We start from the raw sequence: 20360 nt of genomic DNA, 5'->3' as shown, positions 1-20360 counted from the left end.
GTTGCAGCCTTTAAAAAAAGAAAACCACTGAAAAAAGCGTTATCTTCCACATTGTGGATCATAATTTAATCTTCTGCTAAAGGTAATTATTTTCTTTACTAGTGAGCATGACAAAAATACCTCACATTTTTTTCCTGTTTCCAATTCCTATGTAGGTTCCCCCACAAAAATCAAGGGAGCATTTCAGTTTTAATTCATACAAAATATATAGATTTAGATTTTAGATTTAGATTGTATATTTAGATTTTAGACACCATTCTTTCAATTTGTGTTGTTTGTGAACATTCTTCACTTCCTAATGAACATCTGTAATTAATGGGAAAAGTTGTGCGTGTTTAGTATCAAAGGAAGTCACTCTGCTAAATCTGCAGGAACCAGTCCAAAAAATGTCCTCCTTGGTATTGCTTGATCCTCAGGCTATAGGGAGAATGGCCTAAGATAGTCCTAGACTTTAATTATTTTCAGGGTGATGAGAGTTAGTCCCTATCTCTGGGATAGTCCCGATATCTTCTAGATTTATCATGGACTGTAATTCTTTGAAAAGTTTTGATGAGGAAAAGGGCAACACGAGGGAAACAGGTGAGTGAGCGTGAAGGAAACCGCTGAAGTGGCGCATGGGGGATGCCGGCGGCACTAACCTCTGCTTTCAAAGGCGTCAACATTGCGCAGCCTGAGATTGGCACAGGACATAAACTGTGCTAAAATGATTATTCAGCATATTCACCAATTCGTTACGCTTTCATTTTGGAAATTAATTTGCAGAAGCATTAATTCCCTTCCTTCTTTATGAGACGAGTCCCAAAGTTAATAGATGTTAATAGGGGCCAGGACTGGATCTCGTGAATATGTTTGTGTCAAACAGGCTCAGGTTCCAATCCTGTGCTGGAGCTGAGACTCCTGGCTCCCCTGCCCCATCTTTGGGGGGATGCTTCCAGGTGAGGGTGTTTTCTTTGTGACTTTAGTATTAACCAGGGTAAAACTGAGGTTTTATGGCAGATGTAATCCCTTGCTGGGACCAGCCAGGTCCTGGCAGTAGGATCCATAGTCCAACAGGAGTTGTATTGATCCCGATGGACTAATGCTTCGCAGTAGTGAGCCACTTCATACCTCTTTTCTGCCCATCTATTAGAAAAAAAAAAACTCATGCTGAATCTGTAGAAATGTGCTGTTTCATGGCTGTGTTCAGTAGTGACATTTTAGTAGTGAATCTGCTGGGCTCTTATAAAAATTTCCGATCTTTTCAAGAGCTACCAGGACCCTTGCTTGAAAGAGAAAGCAGCAAATGGATTTGCAGTGGGAGAAGCGGCTTTTGCTGGAAGCGCAGTTGCAAAGAACTGGCATGTGCAGAAACTTGATAGAGTTTTACTGCCAAAACCTTCTCTAGGTAGTTTATAAAAGAACCTCCAGCTCATCTCACATTGATTAGCTTTTGAGGCACAATTGCTACAATGGAAGAACTTTTACTGATTTGCATGTGTTGACAATTATTCTAACAGTAACAACTTGATTATACTAGTGTGTTAGTCCCAGATATGGTGTATTATTCCCTAGCTTTAGGAATAACTCAGAGAGTTATAGCCTCTGGGTTCATTTAACCATAGCCCTAATCACTTCTGATTAAAAAATATATAAATGAGTTTGTGGATTTTGGTTTTTTTTGTTGTTACACTTCAGCTTCTAGGATTTTTTGCCCTGAGGAAAAAAAAAATTAAAATTAGGTCTTGGTATAGGGGAATGTTTGAAAGACTGTACAATAATAACAGAAAATATTTACCTTTTCATAACAATTTATTTAACTGCCTCATTATTATAATTTTAGTATTTTCATTTGATTAATTGCTGTAGGTTTTGTGTTCTGGGTTTTTTTGTTACTCTAGTTACAATGACTCTGCTGTTACTTTCTTCATGTTTACCAAGGGTTTTACTCCTATTGTTTCTCCACACAAATAACTAATTAGTCAACCATTTTCTCAGTGGCAGGGGACTAGAAACTGAATTTCATCTAATTTTTCATTCTGTTTTGATCATATCATTGTAGATAGAGAATTGCGATGAAAGCCAACCTGCTAAATCATTGATGTGACAAGCAAAATAAAGCTGAAAGAATGAATGCTTTTGCTGAGATGGTGAGGTGGGGTGCGTGATTTTAAAAATGCCCTGCAGAGGAAAACAGAAGCAAATACTCTGTAGTGTGGCCACAGCCCTGCAAACTGTTCCCCTGGGGCACAGGAACCATTTCCAATGTTAAAATCTATGAGATTAGAGTCCCAGCCTGAAAAATGCTTGGTCACTAGTGCCTGAACAAAGGGGCTCATTGCCTTCTACGTCGGACGCAGCGCAGCACCAACATTTCTTTTTATAGCACTGACTCTAATTTCCACTGTGCTCCCTCTGATTCAGTGAGTAGCAGGAGACAATATTGGGTATCTATCGATCTGTCATTAGCAGTAAGGATGAGCCGCTGAAGCTCTCTCTCGTTTGACCTTTTGTGCTGTCCCATATGCTCCAATTTGCCTGTATTGGCAATACTTCATCTTTACTTGAATGAGACAAAAGCCATTTCAGTGAGAGGTGTGCTGCTTAATCCTCTCTGCTGGGACTGCACTTGGCTCTGAGTGAAGACATGAGAAAATTCCACAAATAGAGATATCTCAGCATTATAATCCCCTCCCACCCATATAAAACAGTATTTATATTGCAGCCCAGTTAACTGCAAAAAAAGATTGAAATAAGCAAGTTTTGGGGTTTTTTTGTTTGGTTTTTTTGTTTGTTTGTTTATTTGTTTCTAAGCAAAATCATTCCTGCCAAGATTTGTTGCTTATAGAAAACATACTTTTGGGGAAGAGGGATTTAATTTTTATTATTTCTAGCTGATTTTTTTAATTACAATTTTAAAATGGAATTTTACTTTTGTAAACTGGAAATAGAATGTTATCGTGTTTCTAAGTGTAATAGCGTATTGGTATAGACCAAGTCACATCTACAGTTTCCATTTGATTACTTTGTCTGCCTTTTTAAATATATTGTATCAAAAAAATTACACTTTCAATTGCAATAATAATAATAAAAAAAAACCCTAGTGGCTAAAATACTTCTGAAAAATCTGTATTGCACTTTCAGGAGGTTTTCCCATGACTTATTGACAGGACAGATATCAGTGGAAAGGCTGTATCAGAGACAATTTGTCCTCCAAAGCACTGGGAAGATTCTTTCTCTTGCCATTAATATCTATATATTACTCATAAACTGAAAGGGTGAATGAAAGAAGGCTCAAATGGAAGCTTATTCTAGAGACTATTCTGTGTTTAAAAACAGAGGAGTTTTAGTAAAAATTGCTGACTTTCTCCAGCAGAACGCTCAGCCCTGTGGTACTGCAGCATTCCTGCTCTGGTTATCTGTAAAATACACATTTCTTTAGAACAAGCTGAAAAGAGTTTTTCCTGAGACTGAATCAATGGATAACTGATATCAACAACAAGTGTCTGACCAAAACATGAATGTGTGTAAACCTTAAGCCTTAAATAGCAACATATATCAGTCTTGTGCAGCACCACTGAATTTAGTAGTGTATATGTCCTGCCCACTGTACATCCTAACAGATATGCATGCACCTGGGAGGGGATTATTACATTATTTCATGTGCCAGATTGGCATTGGAGCCAGAGAAGTACAATGCCTATTCAGATAGGGTTAGAATAAAGTATTTGCATGCTTATGTTTGTGCATAAGCTCCTGGAAACTTGAGAGACGTTTCAGGAGCACCCGGGAACTAACTGCTGCAGTGAGTTACTACAAAGATTGTCATGCCCGACCTGCAGAGCTAAGCCATGCACTAGTGCGTGGCTAATGAATTGACCCTGAAGTATGTCCAGTTTATCAAAGAGAAACATGAATTTTCAGTGACCAAAAATGTACAGAGTGGCAGAACATTGATGGGTATTTTAATTTATTTTTTTAAATTGTACTCTAAGTTGACATTTCCAGCCTGTGAAAATACAGACGGTCTGCAAGCCCATAAATCTGTTCCATGAAGCTGAAAAATGGCTATTGCATAAATCCTCTATCTTCAGTAAGTTTAAAAATGCATCTGACCTAATACTTTTCTCAACGTCTCCAGACAATGCGATTTATTTCAGGTTTTAGATTTTGCTAATGATATGTTTATTCTGATTAATAATAGTATATTTTGATTAAATTTGCTTTGTATATTTTAATTTTTTTTTATTTTAAAGAATTAGCCAAAGTAGTTTGAGCATCTCCAGATCTCTGCAGGAGAGCACTGCAGGAGATATTTTACAGCCTACTGCACATTTAGCATATAGCCACACTTTCAGTAGAACCATTTCAATCCAAATTCAAAACCATGCATTTTGTATGATCATATATTTAATGGGAAAAGATCGCTAACTGTGCTTAGTTTGCCAGTTGTTGTGTAAGAGTCAAATATGGGGAGAATGGAAAGTACAAATAGATGACAGTTTAGATTTCCTTTCTGACTTTTTAATAGCATCTTTTGAAGAATTTTTGGGGGCTCTGTGTTGATGGAGCATGTTTACAGGGGATAGGTGTACCTCAAGGTTTGGGCCAGATGCAGTTAGGTTTGATATTCAAAGCAGGTCTTTAAATCTGTCAGTGATCATTTTGTGGAATCACAGATTTAGACACATAGTTTCTGAAGGCCTTGAGGTTCAGTAATCAACATGTGTATCAGTGGCTGGAAAAGATCTGAAAAAGCCCTTTACTGGGCTATCGGTACTGTTGCCTTTATCATTTCTCTTATAACCTGCGTGTCCTGCTCTGTAGCTTTTTTGATGAATAAATGCTTACATTTTGTTTCAATAACTTTCTGTGATGAAGCACTTACGCCTCTGTTTTCCCTGTGATATGAAATCCTCCAGTTGCTTTTTAGCCCTTACCTGCAGTGAAAATGCTTTTTTAGGTTGTGTCCAGAGCACTGTGGGTAGGTATCTGGGCTGGCTTTACACGAGCCAGTACTGCTAACAGGTTGCTACTGATAGCACGGAGCTTAACGTTGAGAGTCCAACGTAGGGCAACTAAGATGATTAAGGGATTAGAGCATCTCCCTTATGAGGAAAAGCTCAAAGAGCTGGGGCTCTTTAGCCTGGAGAAGAGAAGGCTGAGGGGAGACCTTATCTATGTTTACAAGTACCTAAAGGGTGGGTTGAAGGATGATGGAGCCAGACTCTTTTCAGTGGTTCCCAGTGATAGGATGAGGGGCAACGGGCACAAGCTGGAACATAGAAAGTTCCATTCAAATACGAGGAAGAACTTCTTTAGGGTGAGGGTGCCAGAGCCCTGGAACAGGCTGCCCAGGGGGGTCGTGGAGTCCCCTTCTCTAGAGATCTTCAAGACCCGCCTGGATGCAGTCCTGAGTAATGTGCTCTGGGCAATCCTGCTTTAGCAGGGGAGTTGGACTAGATGATCTCTAGAGGTCCCTTCCAACTCTGACAATTCCGTGATTAATGCAGGATTTTTTTTTCTGTTGATTCATAGTACAGGGGTGAGAAGAAAAATGCTACAATTCAAGAACCAGTTTGGTTGTCTTGAGTTGGTAGGGCTGCATGTGTTGTATCATCTTACGAGTGTCCTATGCATTAAGAATATTTAATGTTCCCAGTTCTCCCAAACCCCCAAACTGTTATTCTGGATTCTCAAATGCCACATGCACACCGGAATTGCCTAGTAGCCAAGTCTCCTGTGTACAAACCATAGACCTATTGCAAACAGCACATTGAGCAGCCAATATGTCTATAAATAGAGTGAAATTACCTGATGTGTTCCCTCGGGAAGCGCGATGCCCAGGCGCTCAGGTACAGACCAGAGTGTTTAAAGCAATGTGGAACAGGGGACTTAGCAAGTGCCAGGGCAGCGCTGCGTATCCGCGCGCCAGCAGCGATGTAGTTTGTGTATGTATGAAAAACAGCAGCCATCGGTTTTTGCCCCTCTCTCCTAACACACAGCCATTTACCTGTTGACATGCTTTTGTTATTTCAGGCAGTGTTATTTGAATTGCTAATACATTACAAAAAAAGGCTTAGCTTTGAGTTATTACTCAGCTGTGCCTGCATAAGAGAACACCCTAAGCAACAGCAGAGTTTTATTGAAATTGTCATGATCTTGTGCCCATAATAGTAATTTTATAGTTCTGACAGCACTGCCGTGCTATCTGCGTGCATTCATTTAAAAGGAGTTGCAAAAGAAGGCACAAAGCCGTTAGGGCAGACGAATGCCAACTGCCCCGGAGATGAGCGGTTGGCACTGGCGCTTTGAGGGGCTGCAGGGCAGCGCTGACCATTGAGAGAGATGTGAAACAGCATGACGCTCACAGGCAGGCTCAGATCCAGGCGTTTCCACATTGACCAGCAACCTGCCAGCCTCTGAGTTTTACCTCATACAGAAGGATGTGAGGACATCCCGTCGTATGGATCAGTAGAAATGGCAGAGCTCTTCAAGGGTCGTAAAGAAAGAAAAATGTGTTTGGGTATCCAAATGGGAAAGCACGGGAGGAAGTAGCTTTGAAAGGAGGTATGAAAAGCCCTCTTGAATAACTGATTTTCCACAGAACTGTTTACTGGTAGTATACTTAATGCTAATGTGATAAGGTAAATATAAGTCTTACTAGCAAGCTCTCTGTTTCATTGCCAGCATTTTTTGTTAACGTGGTGAATTCAGTTGTCCCTAATAATGCCTCCTTTCTGTTGTTGGGACATGCCTTGTCCCACTGAACACGAGGACAATGGATCATGTGTTACTGACCTGTCCAACATGGTGTTTACGGGCGATTTTAGGCAGTAGCTTTATGTCTGGGTATAAAATGGAAAGCAAACCTGTATATTCACTTCCACCTTGAAATTTATACATTTTATTCATTAATATTGTTTTCCAATATCTGAAAAAAGTGAAAACCCGCAACTGCTCCAAAGACATTCTTCCAATGGCTTTACTGACACAAGCATTTTAAAATAAAAAGACATATCTGGAAGTTGCATAAAAAATATCTTTACAAAATTAAATATTAATATAGTTACAGAGCATTAGATGTAATATGTGATAGGGAATTACTGTTTTCATTCAGCATGGGTTAGCAATTACAGACCCTGCTGTGCAAGGCTGTGAATATACATATATGAAATGCAAGTTCCTCTCCCAGAGCTTATAACCAGTATGGGAGCAGGAATACCTTTGTTATCGTATAGGCAGACAGCAGAAAAATTGCAGTGTGTCATCATTAATGAGTCTGGAGTATATTTCAGCTGGAGAATTGCTGCGTTGCAGTAAGGTTTCTTTCCTACTCTTTCTAGTGCCATATGTTGCCATAATTAGAGCGAGCAAAAGGTAACGATAGCACAGTGGAAAAGATGGAACATGATGGGAGGCAGGTTGATCTCTAAAGCTGTACATTATGTCATCCGTACATAAAGCACATGAAGCATAATGCAGTTTTAATCCAGATTTTTAATGTTAACACTTTTATTTTGGGAAGTGTTTTTGTCTTTCTCTTAGAACTGCCATTGCTTACATAGGTGTGTATATTTATGCTGTAATTGCTAAACTGGTCTCTCCCAAGTACCTGTGAATCCTTTTCCAGAGGCACTCACTCTTGATTTCTCAGGTGGACTTGATATAACGAGGTGAAATTCATGCTGGCTTGATTTAAAGATTACATAATGTCTGTATTTAGAGATTTTTTCATTCAGAGGCAAAAGGGAGTTCTCGCGCTGAGCTCTTGGGCACAGACAAGATACCTTCCCCACTGATCATTTTACTCGATTAGTTCATGAAGAGCTCACAGAAAAATTTCAGAGTCTGCCATTGTATGGTATAGTCCCGGGAGGTGCAAGACAGATGTAGTAACTTCAGTGTGTTACCTGATTGTAGGTGAACTGCTATGGATTCAGAAATATGGATAATGTGAATGCTTTTCGTTGAAAGTACAAATGTGTATCTATACTTCTCAGGTGAAATATTGGGTCTAGTCAACTGATATTTTTTCACTTATGTCAGTGGGACCGGGATCCATAAAAGAAGTAAATATGATTTTGAAATCTAATGTATGAATAAGGTTTGTTATATTTCTGATACTGACTCCTGCCAGTCAGATTGAAACAGCATGAAAATGGTTACTATCAATATTTTGACACTTTCAGTTTCACCCAAGACTGGTAAGTATGCACACATATAGTTTAAAGACCATAAAGGAGATGAGCAACTATACAATTTGAAAATGCCAGTAAATATCTTTCTGCATCTTTAGAAAGCTATTCAAATTATTCTTCTCAGTTCTGTCTGTCTCGGTACTTTTGATGTCATTCATTGCTATTCTCAGTCCTTTTGCAATGATTTACAGATTTTATCCTTTTAAGAGCTTTTCAAGGCAGAAATACATCCTCACCATTTTAAAGCTGAGCTGGGGACATAGCGTGAATTAAAGGGCTTCCCTAATTCCATTGTGACAGAGCCAGGACTCAAAGTCCGATTCTCCAAGTCCTAATTCAGCCAGCCCAGCCTTGCTCACTACTCCACCAGTGTCACCTTGCTGCCTGCAGCCTCTCGCCCTGTTACGCGTTATCATAGCAAAGCCTCACTGCAGGCTCAGACAGAGAGAATTGATGGGGCCAATGCCACCGTACCACTTCTTCGCTGTTATGTCTTTCTGGTCATACAGTCTCTGTACAGCATGACTTGAGCAGTCTCCAGATGGGCAAGGCTGAGAACCGCCACCCTGACAAGCCTATCTGAATCGCCCACCTTAACTCCTGTCAGCGCCGCACGTCAAACTGGCGCAGATGTGTCATTCAGCACAGATTTGGCGCTGCTTCATTTTGCCTTCCTTCTCTTTCTGTTAAAGCGGAAGAGCCAAGACCCCTTGACTCCACGTGGGAAAAATCTGGCAACTACCAAGCTCTGGAGATCCTTGCCAAGAGCAGCATCTGACTCTGTGCCTAGATGCCTGGCTGCTCTCCTATGACACCCTGGGCTATTGCATTGTTGGCTGTGAAATTCTTTTTGTGGCTAGTGCAAGGTTGTGGCTCTGATTAGATTTCCATGTCCGTATTATCACCACTGTTCTGTGTAACAATCTTCTGTGCTAATCAAGCTGCCAGCCACCGGCACCATGCACATCTGCTAGCAACCCCAGGAGGTGTTCTCTGAATTATTTTCCTGTGTTACAGGAAGGGGAAGATGCCATTTATAAATTTTAAATTATTGCCATATATTTGCCACTTTATTTTAGTTCTGCACCAAATAGGCCAAGTGCATGTTTTGATTTGTGTTTTCTTGTTCTGCATCTGTAGCCTCTCTGCATCTGTTTGTAGGTCTATATTTAAGGTATATATGTAAATTTTGTGGCAATTTCCAGTCTAAGGGAATTAGTTTTTCTGCTTTCTTTGCCAAGACCTGGCTTATCGACTGTGCAAGGACATGAACCTAGTGCAAGGAGGTCACAATCAAAGTAGGTTACACCCGCTTGCCCATGCCTTGTCATATAAGCCCCTGAGAACCATAAGCTATGTAAATGGTTTAAAATTAAAAAAAAACAATGAAATAAAGAAACTTCACAAAGCAGCACTAAATTTCACTACTGCAATGTAGAATAAGTCCAAAATAAGCAGTAATTGGTACACCAGAGAACATGGTTGTGTATACATCCATACGGATGTATCAATGTACTTACGCTTTTTAAAACGGAGTAGGTACACGCAGACACATAAGTTCATGTTTGACCACCTAAAAAAATGGTCTGATTTTCAGAACTGCTTTGCAATCAGCAGATCCCACTAAAGTCAACAGTAGGACACAAAACTTTGTATTCTATACTTCTATTTTTTATAGAGCTTTTCTTAATGAGCCTATTCTAAACCTTTTGCTAGCAGAGCCCTCAAAAAAAATGAACAAAGAACAATCATCTTAACTGTACTGCAATATACTCTTACGATAAGTAAAAAATATGGTGGGAAAGACAAAGTACTAGTTTTACAATATCCTGTGCCAAATCACAGGTTATACAATTCAGTTTTTTATTTGCACAGCCAACAGTGCTTTGTAGAGCAATCAGGGAAGATAATACAATCCATTTTCAATTCTCATTACTTTAGAAGTGTTGAATCTTCTTAAATTGTTTCGGGGTTAATTGAGAATTTGCAGTTTTACAATAGACTAGGAATTGTTTAGGCCGCCCTTGTTTCATATTTTTGTGCATACCTTTGTTGCGAAGTTATAAAAACAACAATAAAAAAAGAAACAAAGAAGTGAAATGAAATAATGATTCTGCATTGTTACTATTCTAGTAACTCATTTCTACGGGAGATAAAGCTCAGGTATTGATTAATGTTTAAATGGTTATTAAGTGGAAGGACATGTTGGGTTGATGGAATGGCTCGCTGTGCACTACCGTTTGCCTTTGATTCTTCCCCGCATATTCCTTACAGGTAATTTCTCCTCCTGGGGAAGCAGCGGTGAAACTCTGAGTGACTTTTGTGGGAGCATGAATAAGCCAAGTGTTTTCTATATTTGTCTCTTTTTCTCATAAAGTCCAAAAGGTTCTGGTTTCCAAATTTGTCCTTTATTTTAACATAATAATAGGTCAGAAAAATGTATGATTTTTCATGGCTGTATAGATTTAAGTTTTGATCCTGAAACTGGCTGCTGGAAAGCCACTGTGTTCCTGTGTACCAAGGAAAAGTCAATCTGGCTCGGCAGCCCCGAGGAGGTTGCATTTTTCAAGCCTGAAGCAAAGTTGTGGTAAAGAGCTGCAGTCGTGTGGACAGTGCTGTCTGTTAGCACCTCTGAAATTAGCCATCTCCATCTTCTGTAGGAGCGTATCACTTCCCCTGCAGGTACACCAAAGAAATTTTGAGGCGACTGGTGATATTTTTGCTGTGAGATATTTCTCTGATGAATTAAGAGAAGGCTTTCTGCTAAAAGCAATTCTGTTTTTCAAAGACAAGACACAGTATTTTTTCTTTGGACTATCACTCTTTTGAAATAAAAGTACTTTAAGGATCTTTGAAGTATAACGTCAATCTATAGAACAGTGTATTTAAATGGGCCTGTGGGCCACATAGCAAACTCATAGGGATTCTGGAGCCCTGTGCTTTCTAAAGGCATAAATTCAAGTCTTGCTTTGCCTCCAGCTAAACCAGTTATAATGGATACCTGATCTGTGGCTGGGAAAAGATGGCGTATGTTTCTGCCCTGTATTTCTCAGGCCTCAGTACCTGCATGTGCGCTGCCTCATTTATGCGTGAGGAAACCGATTTGCCCAGATCTTTTCCCTTTTTAACAATTAAGTTTCCTTCCTGCTGAATAATATGGTATCCGTGCCCAACATTTATTATTCAAAGACTATTATAAATCAAATCCGTTCTAATCTTTCCTAACTTACGTGGGGGCTAGGGGGGAAATAAAAAATCTTTGCTTAATGACACCTTCCCGTGGCATTATTTCAAATGTAGAAGGGGAAGTTCCTGTGATGAGGGATGGAAGAGATCCATTCTTCAGTTCAATTAATAGTCTTTGACAGTGCCATCTTAGTAACAGAATTTAAGTTGAGCCATGCACTAAGTCATTTGCTTTTGTTTTTCTTTAACTTTGGCCAATGATCAGACCTGCTGCTCAAACACGGTAAAATTTGCTGCGTGAATAATGAATGGTGCTAACGGCCATCTCGGATATCGGACAGCTCAGAGCTGCGGCTCTGCCTGGTCCTTCTGAGATGCCAGCGGAAATCCAAAGTTCTGAAACTCCACCTGATCAAAATAACCGGACAGTGGAAAAGCACAAGTTATACAGGACCGAGAAGTCTGAAATGAGGACTGGGGGGTCAGAAGCAGCTGGGTAGAACAGCCGCACATTGTCCCCTTGCTGTTAGCCGTGATAATGGGCATCCCTTAACAGTCTGCTAGATGGATCTAGCAACTAATCATAACTTATTTTTCCACTTTCCCGAGGGCACAAGAGACCAAAGCAAGCCTCCGAAATAAGCATTCAATGAGATGATGTCTTTGTTGGCCTGCAATTTATTCTTTCCTCTTCTAGCAACTGCCATTTTATTTCATTTTACTTATTTTTTTTAACCCCCTAACAATCTGTTATTTTCGATTATTCCCTCAGGAAATAGTTGCACTGATAAATTATTTTTGGCAGCACTATCACATAGGACACCTTTCAGATGAATGCCACTATGAGGCACTGGCTAGGCACATACTCATTAAACAGTAAGAGATTTCATGTCAATTAAAATGTCTATAGAATATTGTAGGGCTGTTTATGACCTATAACAATTCACAACAAAAAAGATAAACAGGTTATTATACTGAGTATTGATTATATGATTGGCGCTTTGGTTTAAAATATTAACACATTTCACTGGAGATGGAATTGGTACCAGTTAATTCAGCTCTGTGTTGTTACATTACTGAATATATTTAACTGAGTATAGAATTAGGCCCTAATCATGAACTTCTTTATGTTTATTACTTCAGTCAAGTAGGGCACTTCTTAGTGCATAAACACCACAATATCTAAATATTTCCAGTATCAGGGTCTAAATATTAGTGCTCATTAATGCAAAAAAAGCACAACAGTGAATTTTGTATTGTGGGATCCTGACAGCAGTTTCAGATCCTTATTTAGGCAACATGTATGTGGTTGAATTGTTCCAAGATTCTGAGCATCTACGTGAAATCCTCAGAAGCAGGAAACTACAGATCACAGACTGCAGAACAAATGTATGCAAACCGGGTCTGTATATAACCAGCTCCCGTTAGACCTAATGAATCGATAGTCTTGCTCTCTTTTAGCTACCATACCCCACAATTTACTATATTTCCAAAGTGAAAACCACTCAAAAAATAAAATAAAAATATAACTCCTACTCTAGCCAGGATTTTATGTCTGGAAAAAGGATGACTGGAGAGGATTCATGAAGTCTGTAAATAGCAGTGTTGTCACAGAGGTTCAGTGAAAGCGTTCAGGTACTCTGGCTGTATAACACAGCAGTAGGAAACAGATCCTATATAATGTTTTAAATATTGATTTCTGTGCTAAGCTTTGGGACGTATGTATCCAAAGACATTGACTCAAACCTCTCTCTGTCTCTCCATCTATCAAATAAGCCGTACAATATGAACTCTCTCAAAGGCAAGGCACGTGGTTTAACTTGTATTTTTTAAGTATTACGAGATCCACCCCATGAAAGCCAGTGAGTGCAAAGGCATATTCTTTTGTAGTAATGTAATGTCTAGATGTATAATGTTTAGATGTCTATAATGTCTATATTATGTCTAGATGTATAATTTGTTAACAACTTCTGTATTTTTATTTAGGTATTCAGTTTACAAGGATCCAGCGGGCTGGCTAGAAATTAACCCTACCAATGGTACCATTGGCACCACTGCTATCCTGGATCGGGAATCTCCTTATGTTCAGAATAACATATACACGGCTCTCTTTCTGGCAATAGACAGTGGTGAGTAACTATTATAGATCATATTCATTAAAATATATGAGTTTTTACCCTGCTTGAAATTTTCTGTTCACAAAGGTGCTCATGTCAAGTTAAGCATATGCTTCAGCACTTCGCTTGGTGGGCGCCGAAAGGTATTAGAGATCATTGTGAAAAACAGGAAATAGAGGAATTAATTTAAAACTTCAAACTTAGAACAGCCTTGATTTAAGGCTACATCTCACATGTTTATTCCTACACTGAGATCTTAATGCTAGATGCAAGTAGTCTATGAACATTCTTGGAAAGTAATAAATCATCTTTATCAGAGTTAATTTCCTTATAACATTTGAGGATTTAGTAAGCCTAAGGTACCTAAATACCAATAACAACTCATCCCTGATACGCTGAATTCTATTCAATACAGTGATGGTGACAATAAAAACATAAGTAAAAACCCTTGTTAAAATGCAACATTTTTTACATATTGTGTGGATTAAAGTTCCTTCTGTCAAATATAATCAAAATTAAACTATCTAGTGAAAATTCAGTGAGTGACTTTGGAGCAGAGAAAGAAAGAGAAAATCCTGAACATTCCAAATCTCCAGAGCTAAAGGCTTAAAATAAATAAAAGATTTGTCTGTAATGTAACAGCTAATATGCTAACGCTTTTCACAGCTGCAGCTGGTTTAGCTCTGGTGTTGAATTGTAAAATGTTCTTTTTAGGAGAGTAATTCTACATTTTTGTAACCACATGACTCAGGGAACATTTGCAGGGCCTGACAGGAAAAAGAAAATATTGCCTTAAGTATAAAAGAAGAAAAATTGTGCTGAGATGGTGATTTACTTATATACATATTTTTCTTAGGAAATTTCCATGGAAAAAGGTAGCACTAAACTTTCTTTTCTGTCTTTTACTTGCTATTGGATAATGCATCTTAAAATCTGGTACACGGGGAAAAGTCAAAATTCAGGGTAATATTACAGGAGGATTATCAAAAGGACAGAGTTGTGTATGTTTTAAAGGTGGAGTCAAATATCCTCAAAGATAATAGATGGAACAAGAAGCTGAATATTTCCAACTGTGGAAACCAGTCTGAATGAAAGTGGATTTTTGGGTATGCCTTTATGTTGCGTTTGGGGCAGTTACACACATTGCTCATCTATTTTAAGCCAAGAACCTCACTTAATTCCCAGAATTTTTTCCATTCTGGAAAAATGAGAGAAGGGGAGGTGTCTGTGCACTGAACAGCAGAGCAAGAGAAGATATTTCACATGGTTAGAGAAAAGGAATCCTGTTCAGTGGAGGTACTGAGTCAGCGTCTCATTCAAGCCGCTGTTACTGTGTTTATTTGTAATTCTGCAGTATATTAGCACAGGAGCTAATCTACTCCAACATTATTGACTTCTTTGAATGAAGTAATTAGAAACCACATGTGTGCATTTAGTACTGTCATGCTAAGGTGTTAATAATGATCATTCAGGAGTATTGTACTACTTCACTCTATGGAGCTCAGCCACATGTGGAAGTGCCAATAAACTGCAGAACTTAAATAGCTGATATTAACCTTGTGGTCTGTATCACTCCTGGATTAATTACCAAACAGCTTGTGAAACACATTAAACTTAGAGGCAGGTTGGTAACTGGAAAAATTATCTGTTGGTCTGTATAAATATGTAAGAGTGGAATTTGTGGGCGTTCAGAGCTCCGACCCCAACCTCAGCCCTACACAGAAACTTGCCTCTGGCCACTGCTGGCCGGGCGAGCGGTGGTGGGGAGCCCCGCTTCCCTTGGGGCAGACTGCCATGAGATCGGGGAGCTTCAGTTCCCACACTGTCCACTCACAGTTTGATTGCGCCTATTCGCAGAGGGATCTGTGCTGGCTTTGCACAGAGGTGCTGCCAGTCTGAGGTCTCGGTCCAGACTCTGTGACTAAAGCAGCCAAGGAAGTTTTATGATTGAGTTCAATGGGTAGGTTTGGGGTCTTTCTTGTCCCCTGCAGTTACGAATGGGACTGATAATACCCCTGGAAGGTGTTCCCCAACTTACTTCCGGGCCACTGATAATGCTGACTGGCTACGCTGTGAAACCCACTTCACTTTTTCTAGCCATCATAGCTAATGCCCATCTTGAAAAGGGACATTACCTTAGATGACAAGACAAATGGTGGTAGAAAAATATTAAATGAATGCAAAATTCTTTTGGCACTTTAAAATAAGGTTATGTTAACTTAAAAAGGAAAAAAAAAATCAAATTAAATATAACTATATGCATTCTCTTTAAAACAGCATTGTCCACAAACTCACCTCTTTCTTCAGGTTAGTAAGTGCAGTCTGTGTAATTCCAGTGAATATGGCTAGGATGTTTATATGAGAGGGCAGCCAAAGGAAGGATTAAAACGTGCCAAATGAGATAGGGTAGTAAATTGAAAATTCAGAGGCATTTCCAATAGAGCAAGTCATTTGCTTGGGCTAACAGACTTGGGGTGAGGAGGGAGAGGAAAAAAAAAACCCCATAGTTAATCAGAGATACTTTTTTTTAAAAGCATTCAATGTAAGTTCTTATTTCCTTTGGCCTTTCATCTTTTTCCTAAATCAAATCTGAGATGTGTTGACACACGCGCTGAGGAAGTCTGAGCTGCCACACATTTTCCTTTTCTTAACTGGGGAGTACCAAAGAGCTCAAGTAAGGCTCACTGCAGAGTACAGTGTGAACTGGTACCCAGCGCAGTGCTGGGCATCACACAGAGCACCCCAGCCCAGTCCAGCACCGCTGCCCGCGAGGCTTTCCAGAGGCTGGCTCAGTGAGAGGTCTGTGTGTCCATGCGGCCACACCTGATCCACCTCCCTCAGATTCAGCTTCTGGCAGCACTAACAGGAGTTCCAGCAGTGTAACGTTGTTAATTGTCAGTATAAGGGATTGCCAACACGATGCTTACTGTCGAAGGGTGTCTGTGAGTTGTGCACTAATTTTTAACAGTATTTACAATACGTCAAGTTTCTAAAATCAAATAAAACCTTGGACCTTATACTTTGCTAAAGGACCTTAGACGTATTATTTCCTATTAGTATTCATAGCATAGAGAGTTTCTATAATTACAGAAAAGATACTGTTGTCCCATCATATTCCATGATCACCTTTTTTTAAAATGACCTTACATTCCTGTGCTGTATTGGGTGCAGAGTGGAGACAGCCAAAACTAAAACTCACGGGGTACTTTTCTCATACCCTTTCACTGACATCAATAGAGAATCTTGTCACTGGATTCAGCAGGCACTGCCTTCTTATTATTACACTTCAGTGCAGGGGACAAGTGCCAGGGAATTTTTCTTATTTGTAAAATGTTGAAGATTTCTGTCAGAAGTAAAACCAGGAGCTTCATGCTTGGTAGTTCTTTATAGAAATCCATCACATCTTTATCTTTTCTCAGTAAATCACAAAACTGTTTTCTGGGGTCCATTCATGGTTACTGTCCTACTGGTAAAGAATAGAGTCATTCCACTGCAGGAAATAATTTAGTTGTATATGATGTTCTTTTTGAACTTTATGATATTATTTTTCAGCATTATCAAATTAACTGCAGAGAAAGGTAGTTAAGTATGAATTATGTTATTTCTGATCTAAACAGTTCCTGTACCTTCCCAAACATAATTGAAACAATGTATAAGAGCAAATTTGATAGACAGAGTATTAATTTTATAGATAATAAAGTTTGACCTTTTATTGGGGGAAATTTCACTTTAAAAAGGACTTTTTGGAATGAATATCCTAATTTTCTCTGTACTTTTGATTTCAGTAAAGGTCAAGGTAGTGTCTTTAGAATTTGAAAACTCTTTTTATTAAAGACTTGTGTGGACATAGAGTCTCTGGTCTATTAAAGAAGAAATTAAACACTGGTAGGAAATATCATGAAGCAGAGTTAACACATTAAAGTGTCGTGAACTGTGTTTAATCTGAGAATGAGCACATAATGGGACAAAGTCAGGTTTATGCAAACTTGCAAAACATCAGAGGTTTCGTTCTATTAACAAAAGTGCCAATAATGGTGATCATTTTATTTCCTGAATTTAGCACTGTAATCACTAAAAACAATGCAGTATCACAAGCATACAGGGCAATTATCGGGAGTGTGTCTCTAAAACGCACATATCTTAAATACGACGAGAAATAGTTTGAGTTGTGCTTGGAACAGACCTTCCAGGAGATTTGCTGTGTTGACCATGTCTAGTGTCATCCTATAGATTCTGTTATACACTGGAGCATTTGGGATGACTATTTTTAAGCAGAATACCTGTATGTTTTTCTCATAAAATCAATTATGCTAAAAACTCTCCAGGAATGGTCTTTTTTGTCCTGTATTCTGAGACTTTGAGTCACAATTTAGAAAAAGGGAGGAGAAAAACATCAAAATTTTGGAGGTGAAGCTAAAAAGTATCTGCAAAATGTATGAAATCTATAAAAGCTAAAATTGGTTTCTCCCTTTCCTTTAAGAGGAATGAATAATAAAATATATCCAGATTTACCTTAGTCATGCAATAATCACTCATGCTATTGCAGAGGGGCAGGATATCCCAGTTAATGTCCCATTGTGTAACTTTTTCTCTCTTTAGAAGAAAAACTTTGGTTACCTTTGTTTACCTGATACATGGAGAAGCCACCTATGCTGTCCAAGTATGTCAGCTGTGGTGACAAGTGATGAGACACTAATACCCAGTCTTGCTGATTTGGTTAAATGTCAGTTACCAGCTTCACTTTTCTCATGCCACCCTGCTGGAGTACCACGTTCTCCCACTGAGACAGGTACTCTCATCTAGTGTAAATGTGCCGCCTTCCTCCCCTGCTACTCTCATCGCCAGGGAACTACTGAGACAAAAACTGGGAATATAAGTACTTCTACTACATTAAACATAGAGGAGGATAAATGTCATTAAAATGTGGCAACTCTTCCGGATGTTAATCAGAGATGGAGTTAAGGGTTGAGAATTTTAACTGATGTAGCTTGAAATGCCCTAAATCACAGTAAGCCCTGTTTCTTACAGCAATACTGCATGAGCGAAAACAACTGTTTTCTTTTCTGAAAGTGATTTGCCCCCTACATGACATCACCCTCCCCAGTGCTTGCCATGATACGCAGTTGCGTGGCAGCCACCCACAGTCACAGGCAGCGTGTCCATCAGGGGGGGCTGAGCTGCAGGGAAGAAGCTTTAGGAGCAGTAACCTCTATTTAATGGAGTATCATATTTGAGCAAGGTACAGGTTAAGAGACAGGGAGGACTGTAAAAAGGTGTGATTCTAGATTGGTGTGATTTCAGTGTTTGCCTTGAGTTAAGGCCAGTTTAAAAAAAACCAACTTGGATATGGCTTCTCTGCCTGTGCCTGGTTACACGTGTGTGAATGAGCCAGCTGGGTGGCACTATGTCAGTGTCCCTGCTGCACATACAAAGCAAAATGAAGTAGTGAGTGAGGGTCTAGTTTTCATTTTTTTCCTTGTTTCCAAGGACCAGTTGAACTACACCCAAGCAATTCCAAAGCTCATTTCTTGTGCAAGTCTCAATAGCGCTAATCATTAAAAAGAAAAATTAATCATTCTGTATTATGTGTAGTGAACAGTAACAGACAGCATCTAGAAAAAACGGGAGTAACAAAGAGATGTGTAACAATTTGCAATTAGAACTTTTCCTTACATGTATCTAACCTGTCGTCTTGCTTCATGATATACATAATTAAATTACCAGAGATTGATTCCACCTAAAACATGCTATTTTTGAAGAAATCAGGCAATTAGTTGCCATGGCAACCCAATTAAGCCAGTTGTATACCCCTTATCTTAATTGCTGTATTAATTGAGAAGAGAAAATAAATTGAATACACATCCTTTTGCCATTTTAACTTTCAGTAAAATATGAATTGCACACAAAATATTGTTTTAATTTGTCATCATGGACTCATGATTAGAAAAAGAAATTAGAATGCTGAAAACAGTATTTAAGACGGATGGCATATGTCAGTAGCAATTTGATATGCTGAAAGAGCTGTGCTCTTTCGAAATGTAATTACTCAAAAATAGGATCTGCATATATTATTTGATTGAATGAAGGATTGAAACTTTTAGAGTTACTAAAAAAATTTATTTTATAAATATTGAAAAATATCTATATGCCAATACATGCAGAAATACATAGGAAATTCCAACTCATGGGAAATATGGGATGTCTTTTATATAAAATGTCAGCATGTGGCATTTATGAGACTAGTTTTCAAATATGTCAGATTCTAAGCAGCACACCCAAATCTTGGGATCTTCCCACTCTATTCATTCCATTTACTTCAGTTGAACCATTAACAGAGTTCAGCTTGAACACAAAATGTAATGGAATATGCCTCCCTGAATGGAATTTATGCCTGGAGTGAGGGTACCTGCTGCCAAATCACCTGGTACGCACACATTTGCTGATTAGAAAAACAGCATACGGAGAGGGGAAAAAAACCCAACACGAGGAAGGAGACAGAAATTTTGTTTAGTTTTTCATAGCAGTATCATTAGAAAGCATGAAGCATTATTTCTCACAGTCTGTATTTGAAGTATAGTAATTTAAAGAGAGAAGATGTTACTTTTAGCCTAACCACATCCTGCACAGTCTGGCTGCACAGCTCCCTCCGAACAATTTGGGAACTTCTACAACGCTCTTTTCATTCTTTATTCTCTTCCTTTCCTGTGGTATTTTCCTTCAGGCAAATATGAAGCTGAAAATAGAGAAATTGGTGAAAAATCCATATCCGAGGAGAGATCCTACGCAGTCCTACACTTTACAGTCAGTTACAGGGGAGTAAAATGAAGGAAATTGTTGGCATCGTTGTAGTTTCAAATTGACCTCGATATGACTGTGATTC

General features: G+C 39.0%; 1 protein-coding gene across 1 annotated transcript in view; it reads left to right on the top strand.

The window, feature by feature from the left end:
* Window positions 1-20360, top strand: part of CDH13 (cadherin 13) — a 488113-nt gene that overhangs the window by 441710 nt on the left and 26043 nt on the right. The window contains exon 11 of the mRNA XM_074158160.1: window positions 13350-13492. Coding sequence (XP_074014261.1) covers window positions 13350-13492 — 143 coding nt within the window. The remainder of the gene's footprint in view (window positions 1-13349; window positions 13493-20360) is intronic.

This window comes from Numenius arquata, chromosome 13 (genome assembly GCF_964106895.1).
Source record: "Numenius arquata chromosome 13, bNumArq3.hap1.1, whole genome shotgun sequence".
Lineage (NCBI taxonomy): Eukaryota > Metazoa > Chordata > Aves > Charadriiformes > Scolopacidae > Numenius > Numenius arquata.
The sequence above is the reverse complement of the archived record's forward strand: the minus strand, read 5'-3'. Positions and strand labels throughout refer to the sequence as shown.